Raw genomic sequence first — 20219 nt, forward strand, 5'->3', positions numbered from 1 at the left:
CTAATTAGCCTTTTGTTATCCTTCTTTGTGGGTTAAAATAGGATTTCTCTGCTCGCCCGGTATGGCTACTGCTGAGTGCCAAGCAGGAAGGGCAATTGGTCCCATTTTTGTGTAGTCTTTAGTATGAGTCAGCCAGGGGTTCGGACTCACAACCTCCTAGTCTCAGGGCAGACACTCTAACCACTAGGCCACTGAGCTTACATTCTTACTGTTTCGCATTAGAAAGTCAGGTAGCTTTCTCCAAAACTTTAGTGTTGGCATCATGAATAAATGTAGGCGGGGTTACTTTATGGCCATCTAGATTTTATTCTAGTTTAAGATTGTTTTGTGATTAATTTTTGTATTATTATAAATCGTTTTTTTTAATTATAAGTAATAAAAATATTATTTTCTTACATCGCTTTTCCAGGCTTATTATAAAATACAAATACTTGTTAATTGTGTTTTTAAAAATATATTTTTAAATACAAATGTTTGTTAATTGTATGTACATTTGTGTAATATTTTAAAATCCAAACTGTTGATTGCATATTAATTTATGGATTATTTTAAAATACAAATAAGTTGATTATATCAGAATTATTATTATTATAATTTTTTTTAAATACAAATGTATTTCAAAAAGCAAATATGATCACACCTTAATTTTTTAATTGCCTAAAAATGTTCTCAAATACAAATATCCTATGTTTTGTATTTTAAACCTTTTTTTTGTATTATAAATAATACAAGTATTTTAATACATCCTTTTTTCAGGTTTATTTTAAAACACAAATAGTTATCAATTGTGTTCCTAAAAAATCTATTTTTTAAATACAAATGTTTGTTAATTGTATGTAAATTTGTGTATTCTTTTAAAATCCAAACTGTTGATTGTATCTTAATTTATGGATTATTTTAAAATACAAATATATTGATTATATCTGAATTATTTATTGTTTTATTTTAAATACAGATGTCGTTGTTTGGATTATTCAAACACCTATTTATAGTAGATATTAAAAAAAACAGGCAGCAGAGTATTACTGAACATAAAGCACCCTTAAGTCTATTTGTTTCTAGAACATTTTATGGGCAACCTGGCTGCAAACACAAGAAGGGAAGTGCCGGCAATGAAACAGGGACATTTCTCCAAATGTATTCCAATGAACCAATGGATGCACTTTATTTTGCTTTGAGCTACATCGCGACCAGACTTAATATGCTGACTGGTTAGCTCAGATAGAAAGACTTCAATCGGGCATATACATTTATATATATATATATTTATTTATTTATATTTCTGCTTTGAAAATAAAAAGAAAGTTGCACATTGGCTTATGATCCCTTCAGGCTACTGTGAGAAAGCTAAAAAAAAAAAGTAATAGTTTCTTTCTTTCTTTCTGTGTTCTCTCCCAGCCTCCCAACTACATCATGACCATTGTGGTCCAGGTCCAGTGCACCAATGAGTTGGTCGGCACCGTCATTTTCCACGAGGTGCGGATCGTGGTGAGGGACCGCAATGACAACACGCCACGTTTTCAGCAGCCACGCTACTATGTGGCAATCAACGAGGTAAGAGCCCTCATCTGAACGTCCTTTAATGGCAATGGAAACCTCGTTTAGAACTCTTCTACAGGACATGTAAAGGGTGCGTTTTGAAAGGCGTGGCCCGTATGTAAGACGACCTGGATAAAAGACACTCAATTAAAGACCAGATTCATGCAACAAGGGGAAAGGAGGACTAGCTTGGGGAGAAACATTCACCAGTTTGTAAATCCGTAGCCAGAATATAAGACGATACGTCTTTGTCGAAACCTGTTCTATTTGCGTCATCAGTGTGTGTGTGAGCGACAGGAAGAAGAGCTCCGACTTGCTGGGGGAGAACAAAATTGCGGCTACCTGTTTGGATGTATAAATCTCTAGCCATAATTTAAGACGATCCCATCCTCATCAAAACCTGGTCCATATGCACCATTGGTGTGTGTGTGTGTGTGTGTGTGTGTGTGTGTGTGTGTGTGTGTGTGTGTGTGTGTGTGTGTGTGAGCGACAGGAAGAAAAGCTCTAACTCACATGAGGAGAAAACATTTGCAGCCACCTGTTTGTTTGCATGTATAAATCTCTAGCCTGGATATAAGACGATCCATCTTGGTCAAAAACTAATCCATCTGTGTCAGTGTGTGTGTGAACGACAGGAAGAAAAGCTTGGAGAGAGAGAGCATTTGCAGCCACCTGTTTGTTTGCATGTATAAATCTGGAGCCAGAATATAAGACGACCAGTATTTGTCAAAAACCTGGTCCATCCGTGTCATTAGTGTGTGGGTGACAGGAAGAAAAGCTCGGGGAGATAACATTTGCAGCCACCTGTTTGTTTGCATGTATAAATCTGGAGCCAGAATATAAGACGACCAGTATTTGTCAAAAACCTGGTCCATCCGTGTCATTAGTGTGTGGGCGACAGGAAGAAAAGCTCGGGGAGATAACATTTGCAGCCACCTGTTTGTTTGCACGCAAAGAACTTTAGCCAGAATATAAGATGATCCATCTTCGTCCAAATCTTGGTCCATCCGTATCATTGGTGTGTGAGCGACAGGAAGAAAAGCTTGGAGAGAGAACATTTGCAGCCACCTGTTTGTTTGCATGTATAAATCTGTAGCCTGAATATAAGACGATCCACCTTGGTCAAAAACTAATCCATCTGTGTCAGTGTGTGTGTGTGTGTGTGTGAACGACAGGAAGAAAAGCTTGGAGGGAGAGCATTTGCAGCCACCTGTTTGTTTGCACGCAAAGAACTTTAGCCAGAATATAAGACGATCCATCTTTGTCAAAACTTGGCCCATCTGTGTAAGTGTGTGCGTGAGTGACAGGAGGAAAAGTGATCAATCGCTTGAAGAGTAATTATTTACCGCCTAATATTAATAATAATAATATTATTTACAGAGCACATTTCAATGGACTGTCAGTGTATATATATATATATATATATATATATATATATATATATATATATATATTGACCCAGAATATAAGACAACCTGTCTTTTTCAGACTTTTTTACTACCAATAAAAAAAGTCTTCCATCAGGGATCAATGCTGTCTGTTTACATAAAAGACATTGAAATTAACCGTGAGTGACTGGGTCAGCTTTGTGTTCGGAGCACGGTGTGAAACGACTTGTATTTTCTCTGTGTGCCGCGGGTCAGTGCCCCGCTACATTTCACACAAACATGTTCAAGCTGAGAGGTCAGCAGGCCGGTGTGCAAATGTGCTACGGCATGCTGTGCATTCATTTTGCCGTGTAAATAGAGACCTGTGTCACCTGCCATGGTGGCATTGGGTAATAGTTCCCTGCAGAGTTCCAATCAAAGAGGAATTTTGACTCGTGTGTGTGTGTGTGTGTGTGTGTGTGTGTGTGTGTGTGTGTGTGTGTGTGTGTGTGTGTGTGTTTCACTATACGGAAAACCATTGCATCTAATAGACAATGTCTCATTTGCTCCCCCTGGTGGTGAAATATATCAAACTGAAGGTGGTCCCTAAAAGGGCACATTTTTCAAATTGACTGTGTGTCGGTTTTAAAAGTGAGGGATGACAGGTCTGGGTGGTATATAATAAACAGTTTCTCTTTTAAGCATAGGTTGCATATTTTATGACCACTGTTGTAAGGTGTGCTGGATGCAAGAATTTGCCATGTTATTGAATATTCAACATTATTGTCTTTGAGGTTCCAAATGTGCTTGCTGAGTTCTGTAGAATTCCCCAGGTTTTGGTTTCTAAAAGAAGCCTTGTAATTGTTCCATCTGGTTTTGAACTCCCCCTTGGTTAATCTTACGTATGTGTCGGATGTGTTAATGTCCTTGTGTGTTACCTTTGATTGGTAAACGACTGATGCTTGTAAGCACCCCTCGTTGAGAGGGCAATCAGGTTTTTTGCGGCAGTTGCAGTCTTTGTTGGTTTTGGAGTCGTTCTGTCTAGGGGCATGAGGGAACCCCTCATGAAACAGTTCTGTAGAGATGAAGTAGTCCTGTGATTTTTTTCCGACACATACATATATTGCAAGCAATTTTCTCTGGATAATCTAATTAAGACATATATTCCGCTCCAAATTGACATTTGTTGAGCACTGTACGACGATATCGAAATGGAGAAATTCAGCATCGACTACTCCACGAAGATTATTCCCATACCCGCGCAGAATGACTACAGGCTAAGACTCATAGAAAAGACGGAACACTTCCTAAGAAGGATGCGGTGGAAAACACACTTTTTCCCCACCCTGAAACAAAAGGAAACTTACGGATTCAAATCTACCAAGAACACACCCACAGTTGAGGAATCAAAGGACTTTGAGAAGGACATGCTCAAAATGATACAATCAGTCAAATTCAAGCCAGCCCGCAACCCATTCCTCACCAAGCTGAAAAATGACACGGAGCGCATCAAGAAAGTAAGCAACCTCATCATAGCTGCCGATAAAACCACAAACTTCTACAGAATGGACATACCAGAACATAACTCTTTACTGGACAAAAACATCACCAAATCATACAAAAAAGCACAACCCAACACTTTACAGAACATCCATCCATTGCTACCACTTATTCCCTTTTGGGAGTGGTGGGGGGCGCTGGCGCCTATCTCAGCTTCAATTGGGCGGAAGGCGGGGTACACCTCGACAAGTCGCCCCTCATCGCAAAACATCCACCTGGCAAACAAACGTATCACGACTGAACTGGATATTGAGGACAGGTTGGACGCCACAGCCAACAAGGAAGCCTTCATCACATTGAAGGACCACAAACCCAACTTCACAAATAACCCAACATGCCGACTAATAAACCAAACTAAATCTGAAATAGGAAAAATCAGCAAAATAATCCTGGACGGAATCAACACAAAAAACAAGGACAAAACACTACTCAACCAATGGAGAAATACAGCAGCAGTAATCAAATGGTTCAACAACATCCAAACAAACAACAGCACAACTTTATCTCCTTCGATATCGAAGAGTTTTACCCTTCCATCACGCAAGACCTACTGACTCAATCACAGGCAATGAAAGAAACATCATCATCCACGCAAAGAACTCCATACTCATCCACAACAGTACACCATGGCAAAAAAAGAACAATTCAACATTTGACGTTACTATGGGGAGTTTTGACGGAGCAGAAACGTGTGAACTCGTTGGGAGTTTCCTCCTCTCCCAGCTTGCTAGCCTCAACCTGAACCTTGGTATTTACCGTGATGGCGGACTGGCAGTGTGCCGCGCCTCGCCAAGGAGCAGCGAGAACACCAAGAAGCGCATATGCCAAATCTTCAAAAAAAACTGCCTACGGATCACGATTGAAGCCAACAAGCAAACCGTCAACTTCCTCGACGTCACTTTCAACCTGAGAAATAACAGCTACCAACCATTCACCAAACCCAACACAACACTCCAATACGTGCACCATGACAGCAACCACCCACCCACCACCACAAAAAGAATACCTACCGGAATTAATAAAAGACTATCAATGCTGTCATCTAGCAAAGCTGAATTGGACCAAGCAACCCCCCCGTACCAGAAAGCACTTGATGAAAGCGGATACAACTTCACCCTCACCTATGAACCAACGCCAGGAAACCAAACAAAAAAGAGCAGAAAACGAAACATCATCTGGTACAACCCACCATTCAGCAAAAACGTCTCAACTAATATTGGGCACAAGTTCCTCACTCTGATCGACAAACACTTCCCCAGAAGCAACACCCTAAGAAAAATATTCAACAAGAACAACATTAAATTGAGCTACAGCTGTATGAATAACATACAACAAATCATTTCAAATCACAATAAAAAAAATTGCAAAAGGGTTGTCTGCCCTTAGACAGAACGACTCCAAAACCAACAGAGACTGCAACTGCCACAAAAAACCTGATTGCCCTCTCAACAGGGGGTGCTTACAAACATCAGTCGTTTACCAAGCTAAGGTAACACGCAAGGACATTAACACATCCGACACATACGTAAGATTAACCAAGGGGGAGTTCAAAACCAGATGGAACAATTACAAGGCTTCTTTTAGAAACCAAAACCTGGGGAATTATACAGAACTCAGCAAACACATTTGAAACTTCAAAGACAATAATGTTGAATATTCAATAACATGGCAAATTCTTGCATCCAGCACACCTTACAACAGTGGTAATAAAAGATGCAACCTATGCTTAAAAGGGAAACTGTTTATTATATACCAACCAGACCTGTCATCCCTCAACAAGCGCAGTGAAATTGTATCAACATGCCGTCACAGACGGAGACACCTCCTAGGTAACACATGAGCCAATCACCATGCTCCTACGCCTGCCTGTACCCACCCACTCTATGCCCTATATAAACTATATATATATACATATATATATATATATATATATATATAAATATATATATATATATATATATATATATATATATATATATATATATATATATATATATATATATATATATATATGTATATATATACACATATGTAAATGTGTGTGTATGTATGTATACAGAGACATACTGTAATGACTTGAAGTAAATAATGAAGATTAAAAACAAATGACCAACAAAAAATTCAAAAAACAAAAAATAACTTAAAGCTGTCTTTTTTTCCACAATGTCGTCTTTTTTTTTTTTTTATAAAATTGGGAACAATTTCTTATATTCTTTCTTTTTCTGTAATATTGCAATATTTTCATGTAAAAATCATTACTTTAAGTATTAATTTTTTATTGCAAAATGGTGACATTTGTCATAACATTTTGACTTGTATCACAATATTGCAAATTTTTTGTTGTGATAGAATTGTGACATTTTTGGAGTAAAATTTTGACTTTTGTCGTAATTTTGTCAAATAAAAATCAGATTTCCTTTATAATATTTTCAACATTTTTAGTGTTTTTTTTATGAAAATGGTTACTTTTGTCGAGTGAAATTTCGACTTTTAATAAAATTTGCCAAAATTTTAAGCTTTTCTTGTAATATTGCATCTGAGTAAAATTCCAACTGTTGTCATAATATTCAACAAATGTTAAATTTTCTTGTAAAATGTTGATTTGCGTCGAGTAAAATCACACTTTTTATTTTAATACTGTCAAAATTCCCAAAATGTTCTTGTGAAATTGTGACATTTTTCTTGCAAAATTTCAACTCATTTTTCACAACAAGCTTTTTTTATATTTTCATAGTATATATATATATTTATTTATTTATATTATTAATGTTGTAAATACACATCTTTATATATGTATATAGGGTGGTCCTAAAGAAGTAGGCATTTTTTGTAGGTCTCAATAATGTACGAACTACAATAATGTGTGTGTGTGTGTGTGTGTGTGTGTGCGTGTGTGTGTGTTCTTGTATTTTTACCTTCTTAACTAAAAGTAGCTTCCATATGAGGAGGTGTAAACAAGTTAGGACATAAATCATGGTCCGGCAAACCATTGCATCTTATAGGGAACGTCTGATATGCAATATGAAATAAAATACATTGATTGATTGCACTCCTGGTGGTGATATCTATCAAATGAGGGTGGTCCCAAAAAGGAGGGATTTTTCAAATTGACTGTGTGTCGGTTTAAAAAGTGCTCCCCCTCTGGCCAACATATAAAATAACAAGTGTGTGTAAGAAATTGAAATGCGCTCCCTTTGGCCCAAAATTAAAATAATAGTAATAATAATAGGTTTGTATATAGAGACATACTGTAATAACTTGAAGTAAATAATGTAGATAAAAAAAATGATTACAAACAAAACATTTCAAAAAATTAAAATGAACTAAAAGAAGTCTTTTTTTCACAATATGTTTACTTTTTTCCTATAAAATTAGGAAAAATTTCTCATATTTTTTCTGTTTCTGTAATATTGCAATATTTTCTCGTAAAATCATTACTTTTTAATGTAAAATTATTACTTTTCAATGTAAAAGTATTACTTTTTTAACTGCAAAATTGGGACATTTGTCATATAAAATTCTGAATCGTATCAAATTTTTGCCATTTTTTTTGCTGTTTTTGTAAAATGATGACTTTCGTCATAATTCTGTCAAGTAAAATTCAGATTTTCTTCATAAAATTGCCAACATTTTTAGCGTTCTTATACATTTGTGTCTTTTGTCGAGTGAAATTACGATTTTTCATCAAATCGCCAAAAGTCTGCTGAGTAAAATTCCAACTTTTTTTATAATATTGAACAAATGTTCAATTTTTCTTGTAAAATGTTGACTTGCGTCAGGAAAAATCTAGACTTTTATTTTACAAAAAATTTTCTTGTGAAATTGTGACCTTTTTCTTGTGAAATTCCAAGTCATTTTTCACAGCAAGCTTTTTTATATTTGCATAGTATGTATGTATTATTCATGTTGTAAATACCAGTCTTTATATATTTAAAAAAGGCTGGTCTTAAAGAGGGAGGCATTTTTTGTAGGTCTCAAGAAGGTACGAACTACAAGTGTGTGTGTGTGTGTGTGTGTGTGTGTGTGTGTGTGTGTGTGTTATCACAGCAATGATAGTGAGTCACTGAGCAGGCTCCTCCTGCTCGCTTTTGGACTGCGGCGAGGGCTCAGGGGAGCGGTGCTCGTAGACGTACGTGTTTTATTCCGTCTGCAGTCCTCAGCTTCTGCTTCTGCTGCTGTGGACGGCAACATTTTTTTGCTTTTAAGAAAGAAACAAACACTTCCCTGTGTCTAATGGATGTGAAGTGGACACAATAATGGCCGTGTGGCGATGCATGTGTGGCGTCTCAACCACAACAAAAACAAACCTGAGGCTGTTCCACCTGCTGACATTTCTTTAACTCCCCTCTCATATTCCTCCCTGCAGCTCACCCCAGTGGGAACCAGCATTTTCACTGGCTTCTCGGGGAGGAACGGAGCCACGGACATCGATGACGGACCCAACGGACATATAGAATACAGCATTCTTTACAACCCCAATGATCCGGTATGCATTATACCCTGTTTCCACTCAAATGGTACCCCGTTAAAATGCAAAATAACATGTCAACAAATAAATTATTGTCATTAGGAAGCTGTTTCCGGTAACTGGTGTGACATTAAGACGACATTGACTTGTTGAATTAGGTCCTGACGTTGAGCAACTCAAAGATAACGTAGAAACAACATGCTTTTTGACGACGTTTAATCAATTTTGGGTTCTGATGTTGATTTGACCATTGAAATTTGGTCAATTCCCAACCAATATACTATAACACAAATACAACATTGAAAGAACATGCTCTGTGACGACGTTTATTCAATGTTGGGTTGTGACGGGATTTTGTTATGATCCGCTGCCCGGATCATAGCATATTCTGGTTTTGTTCCGCTTTGGTATTATGTTCTGCTAATGTTTACCTTAGTTCCTGGTGGCACTTCCTTGTTTATTATGTTACCATAGTCACGTATTGTTTTCACCTGACGCACACCTGTGTTTGCTGATTTCCGCCTCTGATTTAAGCCTGCCGTCTTTGTTCATTCTTCCTCGCTTCGTAATTTGTGTTACATGTAGTTTGTGTTTCACAAGTGACAACTCGGTTCCTGTATCTAGACTCGCTAGCTTCCACGCTAAGCCTTGTGTGTTTTCTAGCTCCCATGCTAGCTCTTTGTTTTGCCTTTTGTGCCTAGTGCCAAGTTTTTCTATTCTTAGTCTGTTTTTTTAGCTTAAATGAACCAATATTTCTTACCTTTACGCTGTGTCCGAGCCCGAACTGCATCTCAAGAGAACGACCCGCATCACCATGCCCGGAAAACGTCGCAGATTTGACGTTTGAAATTTGGTCGTTTCCCAAACAATATTCTACAACACAACCACAACGTTGAAACAACATTATTTTATTCAATTTCCGGTTGTGACGTTGATTTGACCCTTAAATTTGGTAATTTTCCAACTACGGGTAATATTCTACAAGCCAGATACAACACTGAAACAACATAGTTTGTGACAACATTTAATCAATGTTGGTTTCTGACGTTGATTCGACCATTAAAATTTGGTCATTTCCCAACCAATATTCTACAACACAAAAACAACATGCTTTTTGACGACGTTTAATCAATTTTGGGTTCTGATGTTGATTTGACCATTGAAATTTGGTCAATTCCCGACCAATATACTATAACACAAATACAACATTGAAAGAACATGCTTTGTGACGACGTTTATTCAATGTTGGGTTGTGACGTGATTTTGTTATGATCCGCTGCCCGGATCATAGCATATTCTGGTTTTGTTCCGCTTTGGTATTATGTTCTGCTAATGTTTACCTTAGTTCCTGGTGGCACTTCCTTGTTTATTCTGTTACCATAGTCACGTATTGTTTTCACCTGACGCACACCTGTGTTTGTTGATTTCCGCCTCTGATTTAAGCCTGCCGTCTTTGTTCATTCTTCCTCGCTTCGTAATTTGTGTTACATGTAGTTTGTGTTTCACAAGTGAGAACTCGGTTCCTGTATCTAGACTCGCTAGCTTCCACGCTAAGCCTTGTGTGTTTTCTAGCTCCCATGCTAGCTCTTTGTTTTGCCTTTTGTGCCTAGTGCCAAGTTTTTCTGTTCTTAGTCTGTTTTTTAGCTTAAATGAACCAATATTTCTTACCTTTACGCTGTGTCCGAGCCCGAACTGCATCTCAAGAGAACGACCCGCATCACCATGCCCAGAAAACGTCGCAGATTTGACATTTGAAATTTGGTCGTTTCCCAAACAATATTCTACAACACAACCACAACGTTGAAACAACATTATTTTATTCAATTTCCGGTTGTGACGTTGATTTGACCCTTAAATTTGGTAATTTTCCAACTACGGGTAATATTCTACAAGCCAGATACAACACTGAAACAACATAGTTTGTGACAACATTTAATCAATGTTGGTTTCTGACGTTGATTCGACCATTAAAATTTGGTCATTTCCCAACCAATATTCTACAACACAAAAACAACATGCTTTTTGACGACGTTTAATCAATTTTGGGTTCTGATGTTGATTTGACCATTGAAATTTGGTCAATTCCCGACCAATATACTATAACACAAATACAACATTGAAAGAACATGCTTTGTGACGACGTTTATTCAATGTTGGGTTGTGACGGGATTTTGTTATGATCCGCTGCCCGGATCATAGCATATTCTGGTTTTGTTCCGCTTTGGTATTATGTTCTGCTAATGTTTACCTTAGTTCCTGGTGGCACTTCCTTGTTTATTCTGTTACCATAGTCACGTATTGTTTTCACCTGACGCACACCTGTGTTTGTTGATTTCCGCCTCTGATTTAAGCCTGCCGTCTTTGTTCATTCTTCCTCGCTTCGTAATTTGTGTTACATGCAGTTTGTGTTTCACAAGTGACAACTCGGTTCCTGTATCTAGACTCGCTAGCTTCCACGCTAAGCCTTGTGTGTTTTCTAGCTCCCATGCTAGCTCTTTGTTTTGCCTTTTGTGCCTAGTGCCAAGTTTTTCTGTTCTTAGTCTGTTTTTAGCTTAAATGAACCAATATTTCTTACCTTTACGCTGTGTCCGAGCCTGAACTGCATCTCGAGAGAACGACCCGCATCACCATGCCCAGAAAACATCACAGATTTGACGTTAGAAATTTGGTCGTTTCCCAAACAATATTCTGCAACGTTAAAACAACATTATTTTATTCAATTTCCGGTTTTGAAGTTAATTTGACCCTTAAATTTGGTAATTTTCCAACTACGGGTAATATTCTACAACCCAGATACAACGCTGAAACAACATAGTTTGTTGGGTTCTGACGTTGATTCGACCATTAAAATTTGGTCATTTCCCAACCAATATTCTACAACACAAACAACATGCTTTTTGACGATGTTTAATCAACGTTGGGTTCTGACGTTGATTTGACCTTTGAAGTTTAGTCATTTCCCAAATAATATTCTCCAACAATAGCCCGATTGTAGCTGAGATAGGCACCAGCGTCCCATGCAAACCCCAAAGGGAATAAGCGGTAGAACATGGATGGATGGATGGAAATAGAAGATTGAAACAACAAGCTTTTTAACATTTATTCAAAGTCAGGTTGTGACGTTGGTTTGGTGATTTTCCAACTAATATTCTACAACACAAATACAACATTGAAACAACATGCTTTGTGACAACGTTTATTCAATGTCTGGTTTTGACGTTGATTTGACCATTGAAATTGTGTCATTTTCCAAATAATTCCTACAACACAAATACAACGTTGAAACAACATGCTTTTTGGCAACGTTTAATCAATAATGTGTTCCGACGTTGATTTGACCATTGAAGTTTGATCATTTCCCAACTAATATTCTACGACACAAATACAACGTTGAATTAACATGCTTTGTGACATTTATTCAATGTCCGGTTGTGATGTTTATTTCACCATTAAATTTGGTCATTTTCCAACCACCGGTAATATTCTACAACCCAGGACAAACTAAAATCATCAACCCGGAAGTTGGGTCTTGGCACAGTTTGGTGTTCCAACAGGACAATGACCCCCCAAACACATGTCAAAAGTGGCAATGGAATGGCTAAATCAGTCTAGAATTAAAGTTCTAATATGGCCTTCCCAAAGTCCTGACTGAAACGTGATTGATGATTTTTAGGTAGTCCGGAAGAATTTGGAGGTAATCCTCCTTTTTCATTGTCCTATTTACTCTCTGTAAAGCACCAGTTCCATTGGCAGTAAAACAGGCCCAAAGCATAACACTACCACCACCATGCTTGACGGTAGGTGTAGTGTTCCTGGGATTAAAGGCTTCACCTCCAAACATATTGCTGGGCATTGCGGCCAAACAGCTAAAATTTGGTTTCATCTGACATCACATGGACAAAGTTAAGACCCTCTGGTGTGGACAATGCTGAAGAAACAAGTCCATGTCAGAAAACCAACACACTTAGCTGAACTGCAACATATTTGTCACAAGGAGTGGTTAAAAAATCAAGCAGAAGTTGTAGATGGCTATGATTTTAGGTTGTCCTGGTTTGTAGAATATTACCGGTGGTTGGAAAATGACCAAATTTAAGGGTGAAATCAACATCACAACCGGACATTGAATAAACGTTGTCACAAAGCATGTTAAGCTCGGTTGGTAGAGCGGCCGTGCCAGCAACTTGAGGGTTGCAGGTTCGATTCCCGCTTCCGCCATCATAGTCACTGCCGTTGTGTCCTTGGGCAAGACACTTTACCCACCTGCTCCCAGTGCCACCCACACTGCTTTAAATGTAACTTAGATATTGGGTTTCACTATGTAAAGCACTTTGAGTCACTAGAGAAAATCGCTATATAAATATAATTCACTTCACTACCAAAAGTGCCTTATTGCAGTGAAACTTGCCAAGGGACATGTAAGCAAATATTAATATCGCTGTATGTATACTTTTGACCAAGTCACATTTACAGTAGACCCATAATAAAATCATAGAAGAACCAAACTTCACTCTATCTCCAAAAAATATGAGTTGTATAAATGATTGGAAACTCAAGACGGCCATGACATTATGTTCTTTACACGTGTATGTAAACTTTATACCACAGTTGTTATATTTGATAAAAAATGTATAAAGACTGTTTCTCATAAATACATTACATTTTTTGCTAAACAATATAGCTAAGCTACGTAGCTTAGCTACAAGTAGCTTGTTAGGGCCCATCCCTGCCCCGCTGTGTCGGTGTATTCCCTCTGCCCATTGATCTCCTCTGGATGAACGGAGACACTCTGCAGATCAACAAATGGTCCAAAAGATGGTTCACCTGTCTCTAACTTTTTTAACCCTTGCTTATTTTCCCGTCTTTCTGTCCCTTTTCAGCCCTCCAACAGCACGGTGAGCGTCGCTAACACCCTATCGGGACACATCGTTCTGGCGGAGAGGCTCAACTACGAGGAGAGAACGCGCTACCTTGTTTTGGTCCAAGCCAACGTGAGTGATTCATCCCCTCGTTTCAAGTATCATCAGCAGTGAAAGTGCCCTGTATCGGCTGTTTTCCGACAGGGAATCAGCTTCGAGTTTAACGCGAGCGTTCACTTGGGCTTAAGATTGTAATTGACTGGATGGGGAAGCGGCCCTGCTGGAAAAGGTCGTTAGTCATCCTAAAATAACAATTTCCGAGGGCCAAATGTCAGGGAAAACATTCACCTGCACCTCGGAGGAAAATGCCATCCATTATCCTCGCAGAATTTTAATTATGAACACCTTTAACATATGTGAAAGGTAGGAAGGAATAAAGTCATCACTGTTTTGTTTTGTTTTTCCCACCCAGAAGGTCAAAGACGGGGGGTGGCCATTGGTCTTTAGCCAGGAGCTGCATTGATTTTTACCGATATTGACCTTCAGCTGATTGACATACAGTGTGGCCATGCAGCTGAGCTCCGAGTGGTCCTCTGAGCTCTATTAGCGACTAAGCAGTCATCTATCTCGCCTATAAATCATCAGAGGCCACTAATTTAATTGTTAGATCACCTTCTCCCTGCAATACATTCAAACATGGCTGCAAACTGTCCTGTGATCGTCGAAATTTGCTCATTTAGCATCTGGAACCTTTTATGTCAGTGCATAAATTCATTAAAACTTATACATCATATAACTCCAAATTGCACTCTAGTGCCCCCTAGGAATAAAACACAGACAAAACTGCTCCTAGGAACAAAACACAGACAAAACTGCTTGTAACTTCCGGTAGGAATGTCGTAAAGACATGAAACAAAAACCTCTATGTAGGTCTCACTTAGACCTACATTTCATTCATTGACATCCTTCAGCAAAAATCAACCGAAAGTTGACAATTACCCCTTCAAAACAAATGTTTTGTAAAAACCCGTCACCTTTTTTCAAACATTATCTCCTCTGAGTGCGTTTGTTGTGTCGGCTTCAAACTCATACAGGAAAGAGATTGAACTCTTTTGATTAAAAGTTGATGAAAGAGTTTTTCTAACTGCGCCGGTTTTGATTTTACGAGCCTTCAAAGAACTGCTGCGCTGCTGCCGTCTCAAGATGGCCGCTTAAAAGCAGGAAGCACCAGTGTGACCACACAATGGAGAGAAGGTAGGTACTGTGCAGGTAAAGATATGTTGACTGTGTGAAAGAAAGAGGCACCAGTTTGACAACAGGATACAAAGAAGGTAGGTAATGTGCGGGTAAAGATATGTTGACTGGGTGAAAGAAAGAGGCACCAGTTTGACACCAGGATACAGAGAAGGTAGGTAATGTGCAGGTGAAGATATGTTGACTTGGTGATGGTAGGAAGCACCAGCATGTATGGGTGAAAGAAAGAGGCACCAGTTTGACACCAGGATACAGAGAAGGTAGGTAATGTGCAGGTGAAGATATGTTGACTTGGTGATGGCAGGAAGCACCAGCATGTATGGGTGAAAGAAAGAAGCACCAGTGTGACCCCAGGATGCAGGGAAGGTAGGTAAAGTGCAGGTAAATATATGTTGAATGGGTAAAGGCAGGAAACACCAGCAAAAGTCGGTCCTGTCCATCACTGCTTGCAGCTTTAATTATTACCGTGTTTTTAATTTATGAACTACCGGATTATAAGGCGCACTGCCGATGAATGTTATTTCTTCTATATTACATTTTTTTGCTTAACAATGTAGTTAAGCTACGTAGCGTAGCTACAAGTAGCATGTTACTGCCCATCACTGCCCCGTTGTGTCGGTGTATTCCCGCGCATATTTTTATTTTTGTTTTCTAAATGTAAAATACTTCCTAGTGGTCTACATAACATGCAATGGTAGTTATTTGGTCAAAATGTTGCATAGATGTTTTACAGATCATCTTGAAGCCGCTTTCTGCCGAGTTGCGCCGTTTTGTGGGCCGTCTTATATACGTGCCTCCACTTTGACAGCGTCTTCTCCACGTCATCTTTGTTGTAGCGTTGTACTTAAATCAACAACAGAGCAGCATCTCCTCATCCGTGACTCATTAGTGCAACAACAACACCCGAAAATGTGTTCCGTGAAAAACCGTCAGACCAGGACTCTCTAATAACGATAAGTTCCTTGGGTGGAAAATGTAAACTCACTACACCGGTATGTTTTAGCACTTACATAGAGAGTTTACTGATGGATATAAGTAAGAGCTTTACACTACTTTATATTAGAAATGGCAACAGCGGAGGATAAATGCCACAAAAGAAGGTAGAGAAAAAGAAGAAGCTCATGACAACAGGTCGGAATGGACTACAATGGCAAAAGCGCGCACATTTTCAGGACTTATGCAGATCCTAAGTACACGTCAGCAGGTACCAGAAGGAAAGAAAAGTTTGTTTTGCAAAATATTTTGAAACAAAACACCAGATAATATGCCTGCTAATAACTATCTAATAACTAAAGTTCCTTGGGTGAATAATGTAAACTCACTACACCGGTATGTTTTAGCGCTTCCATGGCGAGTTTACTGACGGAGATAAGTAAGAACTTTACACTACTTTATATTAGAAATGGCAACAGCGGAGAATGAATGTTCCATAAACAAGAAGAAGGTTATGGACTATGTCGTCTTTACTGACTACAAAGGCGGCTGTCCACAAATTTCCAGGACTTACGCAGATACCAAATACAGATCAGCAGGTACCAGTAGGGAAGAAAAGTTGCTTTTGCATAATATTGCGAAACAAAAACACCAGATATGTCTTACCTTATATACACAGACCATATTATGTTAGGTTCCTTTTTGAATGTCCTTAAATGTATAATAGACTGTATTTATATTATTCACATGTGAATAATGCTGTATAATAGACTGTATTTATATTATTCACATGTGAATAATGCTGTATAATAGACTGTATTTATGTTATTCACATGTGAATAATGCTGTATAATAGACTGTATTTATATTATTCACATCTGAATAATGCTGTATAATAGACCGTATTTATATTATTCACATGTGAATAATGCTGTATAATAGACGGTATCTATATTGTTCACATGTAAAAATACATAAGTGTTTATTGTCTATTGTGAGCGAACTGTGGTGCTGAATTTTCCCCCATTCTTTTAATACTCGTAAGTTGAAGCACAGTATAATCCATCAAGCGGTGGGGCTTCATAGCTTACCAAAGTTGTACTAAAAACTTTTTTATATATTTTTTGAGCGCCGTGTGTTTTATATTTTCAATGGAACATATTAAATATTGCAGTCCACACATATCTCTTATGTGTGACTGCCATCTACTGTTCAAAATTATCATTTTATCAGGTACCAAATAAAAAAGATTCGAGATCGCTTAGCACAACCACAATTATTCAGTATATTAGGCGCACAAAAACGCACTCTGTCGAGTTTTGAGAAAATGAAAGGATTTTAAGTATGCCTTAAATATGGTAAGTTATGCCCATTTTCAGAAGAAAAAAAATAATTTTGTGTGCACCTTCCACTCTCCACAGTGACTATACATGCTACCATTTGTCTACAAAATGGTTGTAAGTACACAACTGCATAACATTGTATCTTCATTAACATTAAAGAAAACAAAAAGAACTACAGATCGACTTCAACAAACAATTACTTTATTAACATTATTTTTAAGCTCCCAAAAAATATTTAAAATACATTAATATGCCTGAAACAAAAAAATAAAAAAAATATTTAAAACATTTTTTTTGAAGAACTTACTGCAAATGACATTTAATAAATCCAATAAATAATAACACATTCAAATTGATAGGCAAATATATTTCAGGAACACAATATATACAACACTTAAATCTACAAAACTAAACTGAATTAACAATCTGTTGCAGATTTTTTTGGGTCAAAATGAAGAAGTCAAAAAAAAAAAAGAGCATTCACAACCTTATATTTTTGAAGCTGAAAATACTGCAACTTAAGGCGGCGACTTGTCCAGGGTGTACCCCGCCTTACGCCTGATAAGATAGGCACCGGCAACCCCTGGTACCCCGAAAGGGATAAGCGGTGGGAAATGGATGGATGGATGGATGGAAAATGAGGAAGTCACTATTAATGGCAAATGAGCACGTTTTGGAGTGCACAACTTTTCATTTAAAGCATGATACTGATAAAGCATGTTGCCCCCCATGATCTGAGGATTGTTATTGTTTCACTGGAATTTACCTCTATTTGTTTTGTATTCCACTTGTGCTCCTAAACACAAGTCTGATATTTTTTGGGTAGCATTTTCTAGGACTAGAGTCACAGATATAGTTTACAGTTGCATAAAACCCGCACATTTCTCGACTTCCATTACATTTGAAATTGTTCCTCGGGCTGTTTGGAGTCAACTTTGCATAACAGAGCTGGTATAATGTTTTACTTTAGGATGTATAATGTCCATCTCTTGGGGGGGACTTGATGAGAAAATGCAAAACAAGTCCAACTAATGATGCTATAAAGCAGCAAAGACAACATTGATGGTGGTATTTACACACACACACACACACACACACACACACACACACACACACACACACACTTCAGTCGGTCTTTGCCCTGGGCGATTGGATGGGAAAATAATTCAGTCCATCCAGGCTTGGACGTAATAGTTCTATTCCAGTAAGTATTCCATAGCTGGGAGTTGTGATTTCATTACAGAAAGCCAATAACTCAGCCTAAAGTGTAAAGATATGAGATTAAACCCAAATGGATGCAGGACTTGGGCTAGCGTTGATGGTCAATGAGCAGCTTTTCCCGCCTGGACGGTCACCTGACGAGCCCTGTGAGAGGTATTTACTGGAAATATGCTGCTTGTGGTTTTCGTCCTGAGATCCGCCTGGAGTTCTTTAAGGCTCTGGATGTTGTGGGGCTGTCTTGGTTGACAAGACTCTGCAGCATCGCGTGGACATCGGGGGCGGTGCCTCTGGATTGGCAGACCAGGGTGGTGGTTCCTCTCTTTAAAGGGGAACATTATCAGAATTTCAAAAGGGTTAAAAACAATAAAAATCAGTTCCCAGTGGCTTGTTGTATTTTTTGACGTTTTTTTCCAAATTTTCCCGGTCCCGGAATATCCCTAAATAAAGCTTTAAAGTGCCTTATTTTCGCTATCTTCAAAACCACTATCCATTTCCCTGTGACGTCGTACAGTGCTGCCAATACAAACAACATGGCGGTTACCACAGCAAGATATAGCGACATAAGCTCGGATTCAGACTCGGATTTCAGCGGCTTAAGCGATTCAACAGATTACGCATGTATTGAAACAGATGGTCGGAGTATGGAGGCAGATAGCGAAAACGAAATTGAAGAAGAAATTGAAGCTATTGAGCGAATAGCTATTGACGCTATTCGGCCATAGCGTGGGTGTACCTAATGAAGTGGCCCATAGCATGCCTTATTAGCATCGCCGGTCAAATGTGCGGACCAAACGATCAGGACTTTCGCATCTTGTGACACTGGAGCAACTTAAATCCGTCGATTGGTAAGTGTTTGTTTCGCATTAAATATGGGTATCTAGTTTCAAATGTACATACAGCTAGTGTAAATAGCATGTTAGCATCGATTAGCGTAGCATGTTAGCATCGATTAGCTTGCAGTCATGCCGCGACCAAATATGTCTGATTAGCACATAAGTCAACAACATCAACAAAACTCACCTTTGTGATTTGGTTGACTTAATGGTTGCAAATGCATCTGCAGGTTATCCATACATCTCTGTGCCATGTCTGTCTTAGCATCGCCGGTCAAATGTGAAGACACTTTGGTACATTCAATGGGGGTCTGGCGGCAGATTTCTTGCCAGTGGTGCAACTTGAATCCCTCCCTGTTAGTGTTGTTACACCCTCCGACAACACACCGACGAGTGTCTCCAAGGTTCCAAAAAATAGTCGAAAAAACGGAAATATATATATATATATATATACATATATATATATATATATACATATATATATATATATATATATATATATATAAACATTGATGGAGGGTTATCTTAGAGGCTTTGAAGGTTTCAAAATAAAAAAAAAAACTGTGTTGTTGTCCCTCATAATGATTGTGACAAAACAAAGGTGCAATTCCCCTTTAAGTTAAGAATGACACATTATATGGTTATTTTACATTCATATTGAGGAAACATTTTATTGAATTTGCTGGCACAAACCCCAATTCTTAAAAAAAGAAACTAATATTTTAATTTAAAATTATGAACATGAATTATTAGGGTGGTTAATCTGGATAGGATGTAGTCTGGAAATGTCAAAACAATCTCTTAAAGTGGAAAATGTGATTGTTCGCAATTCTCATATCTGCCCC

At 38.2% G+C, this 20219-nt stretch overlaps 1 protein-coding gene across 5 annotated transcripts in view; it reads left to right on the forward strand.

Moving 5' to 3' along the window:
- Positions 1 to 20219, forward strand: part of pcdh15a (protocadherin-related 15a) — a 564893-nt gene that overhangs the window by 253982 nt on the left and 290692 nt on the right. For all 5 annotated transcript variants that reach the window (XM_061911787.1, XM_061911785.1, XM_061911784.1 and 2 more), the window contains 3 exons: positions 1399 to 1554; positions 8833 to 8952; positions 13812 to 13922. In XM_061911787.1, coding sequence (XP_061767771.1) covers positions 1399 to 1554; positions 8833 to 8952; positions 13812 to 13922 — 387 coding nt within the window. The remainder of the gene's footprint in view (positions 1 to 1398; positions 1555 to 8832; positions 8953 to 13811; positions 13923 to 20219) is intronic.

The sequence above is a fragment of the Nerophis ophidion genome, linkage group LG09, assembly GCF_033978795.1.
Source record: "Nerophis ophidion isolate RoL-2023_Sa linkage group LG09, RoL_Noph_v1.0, whole genome shotgun sequence".
NCBI lineage: Eukaryota > Metazoa > Chordata > Actinopteri > Syngnathiformes > Syngnathidae > Nerophis > Nerophis ophidion.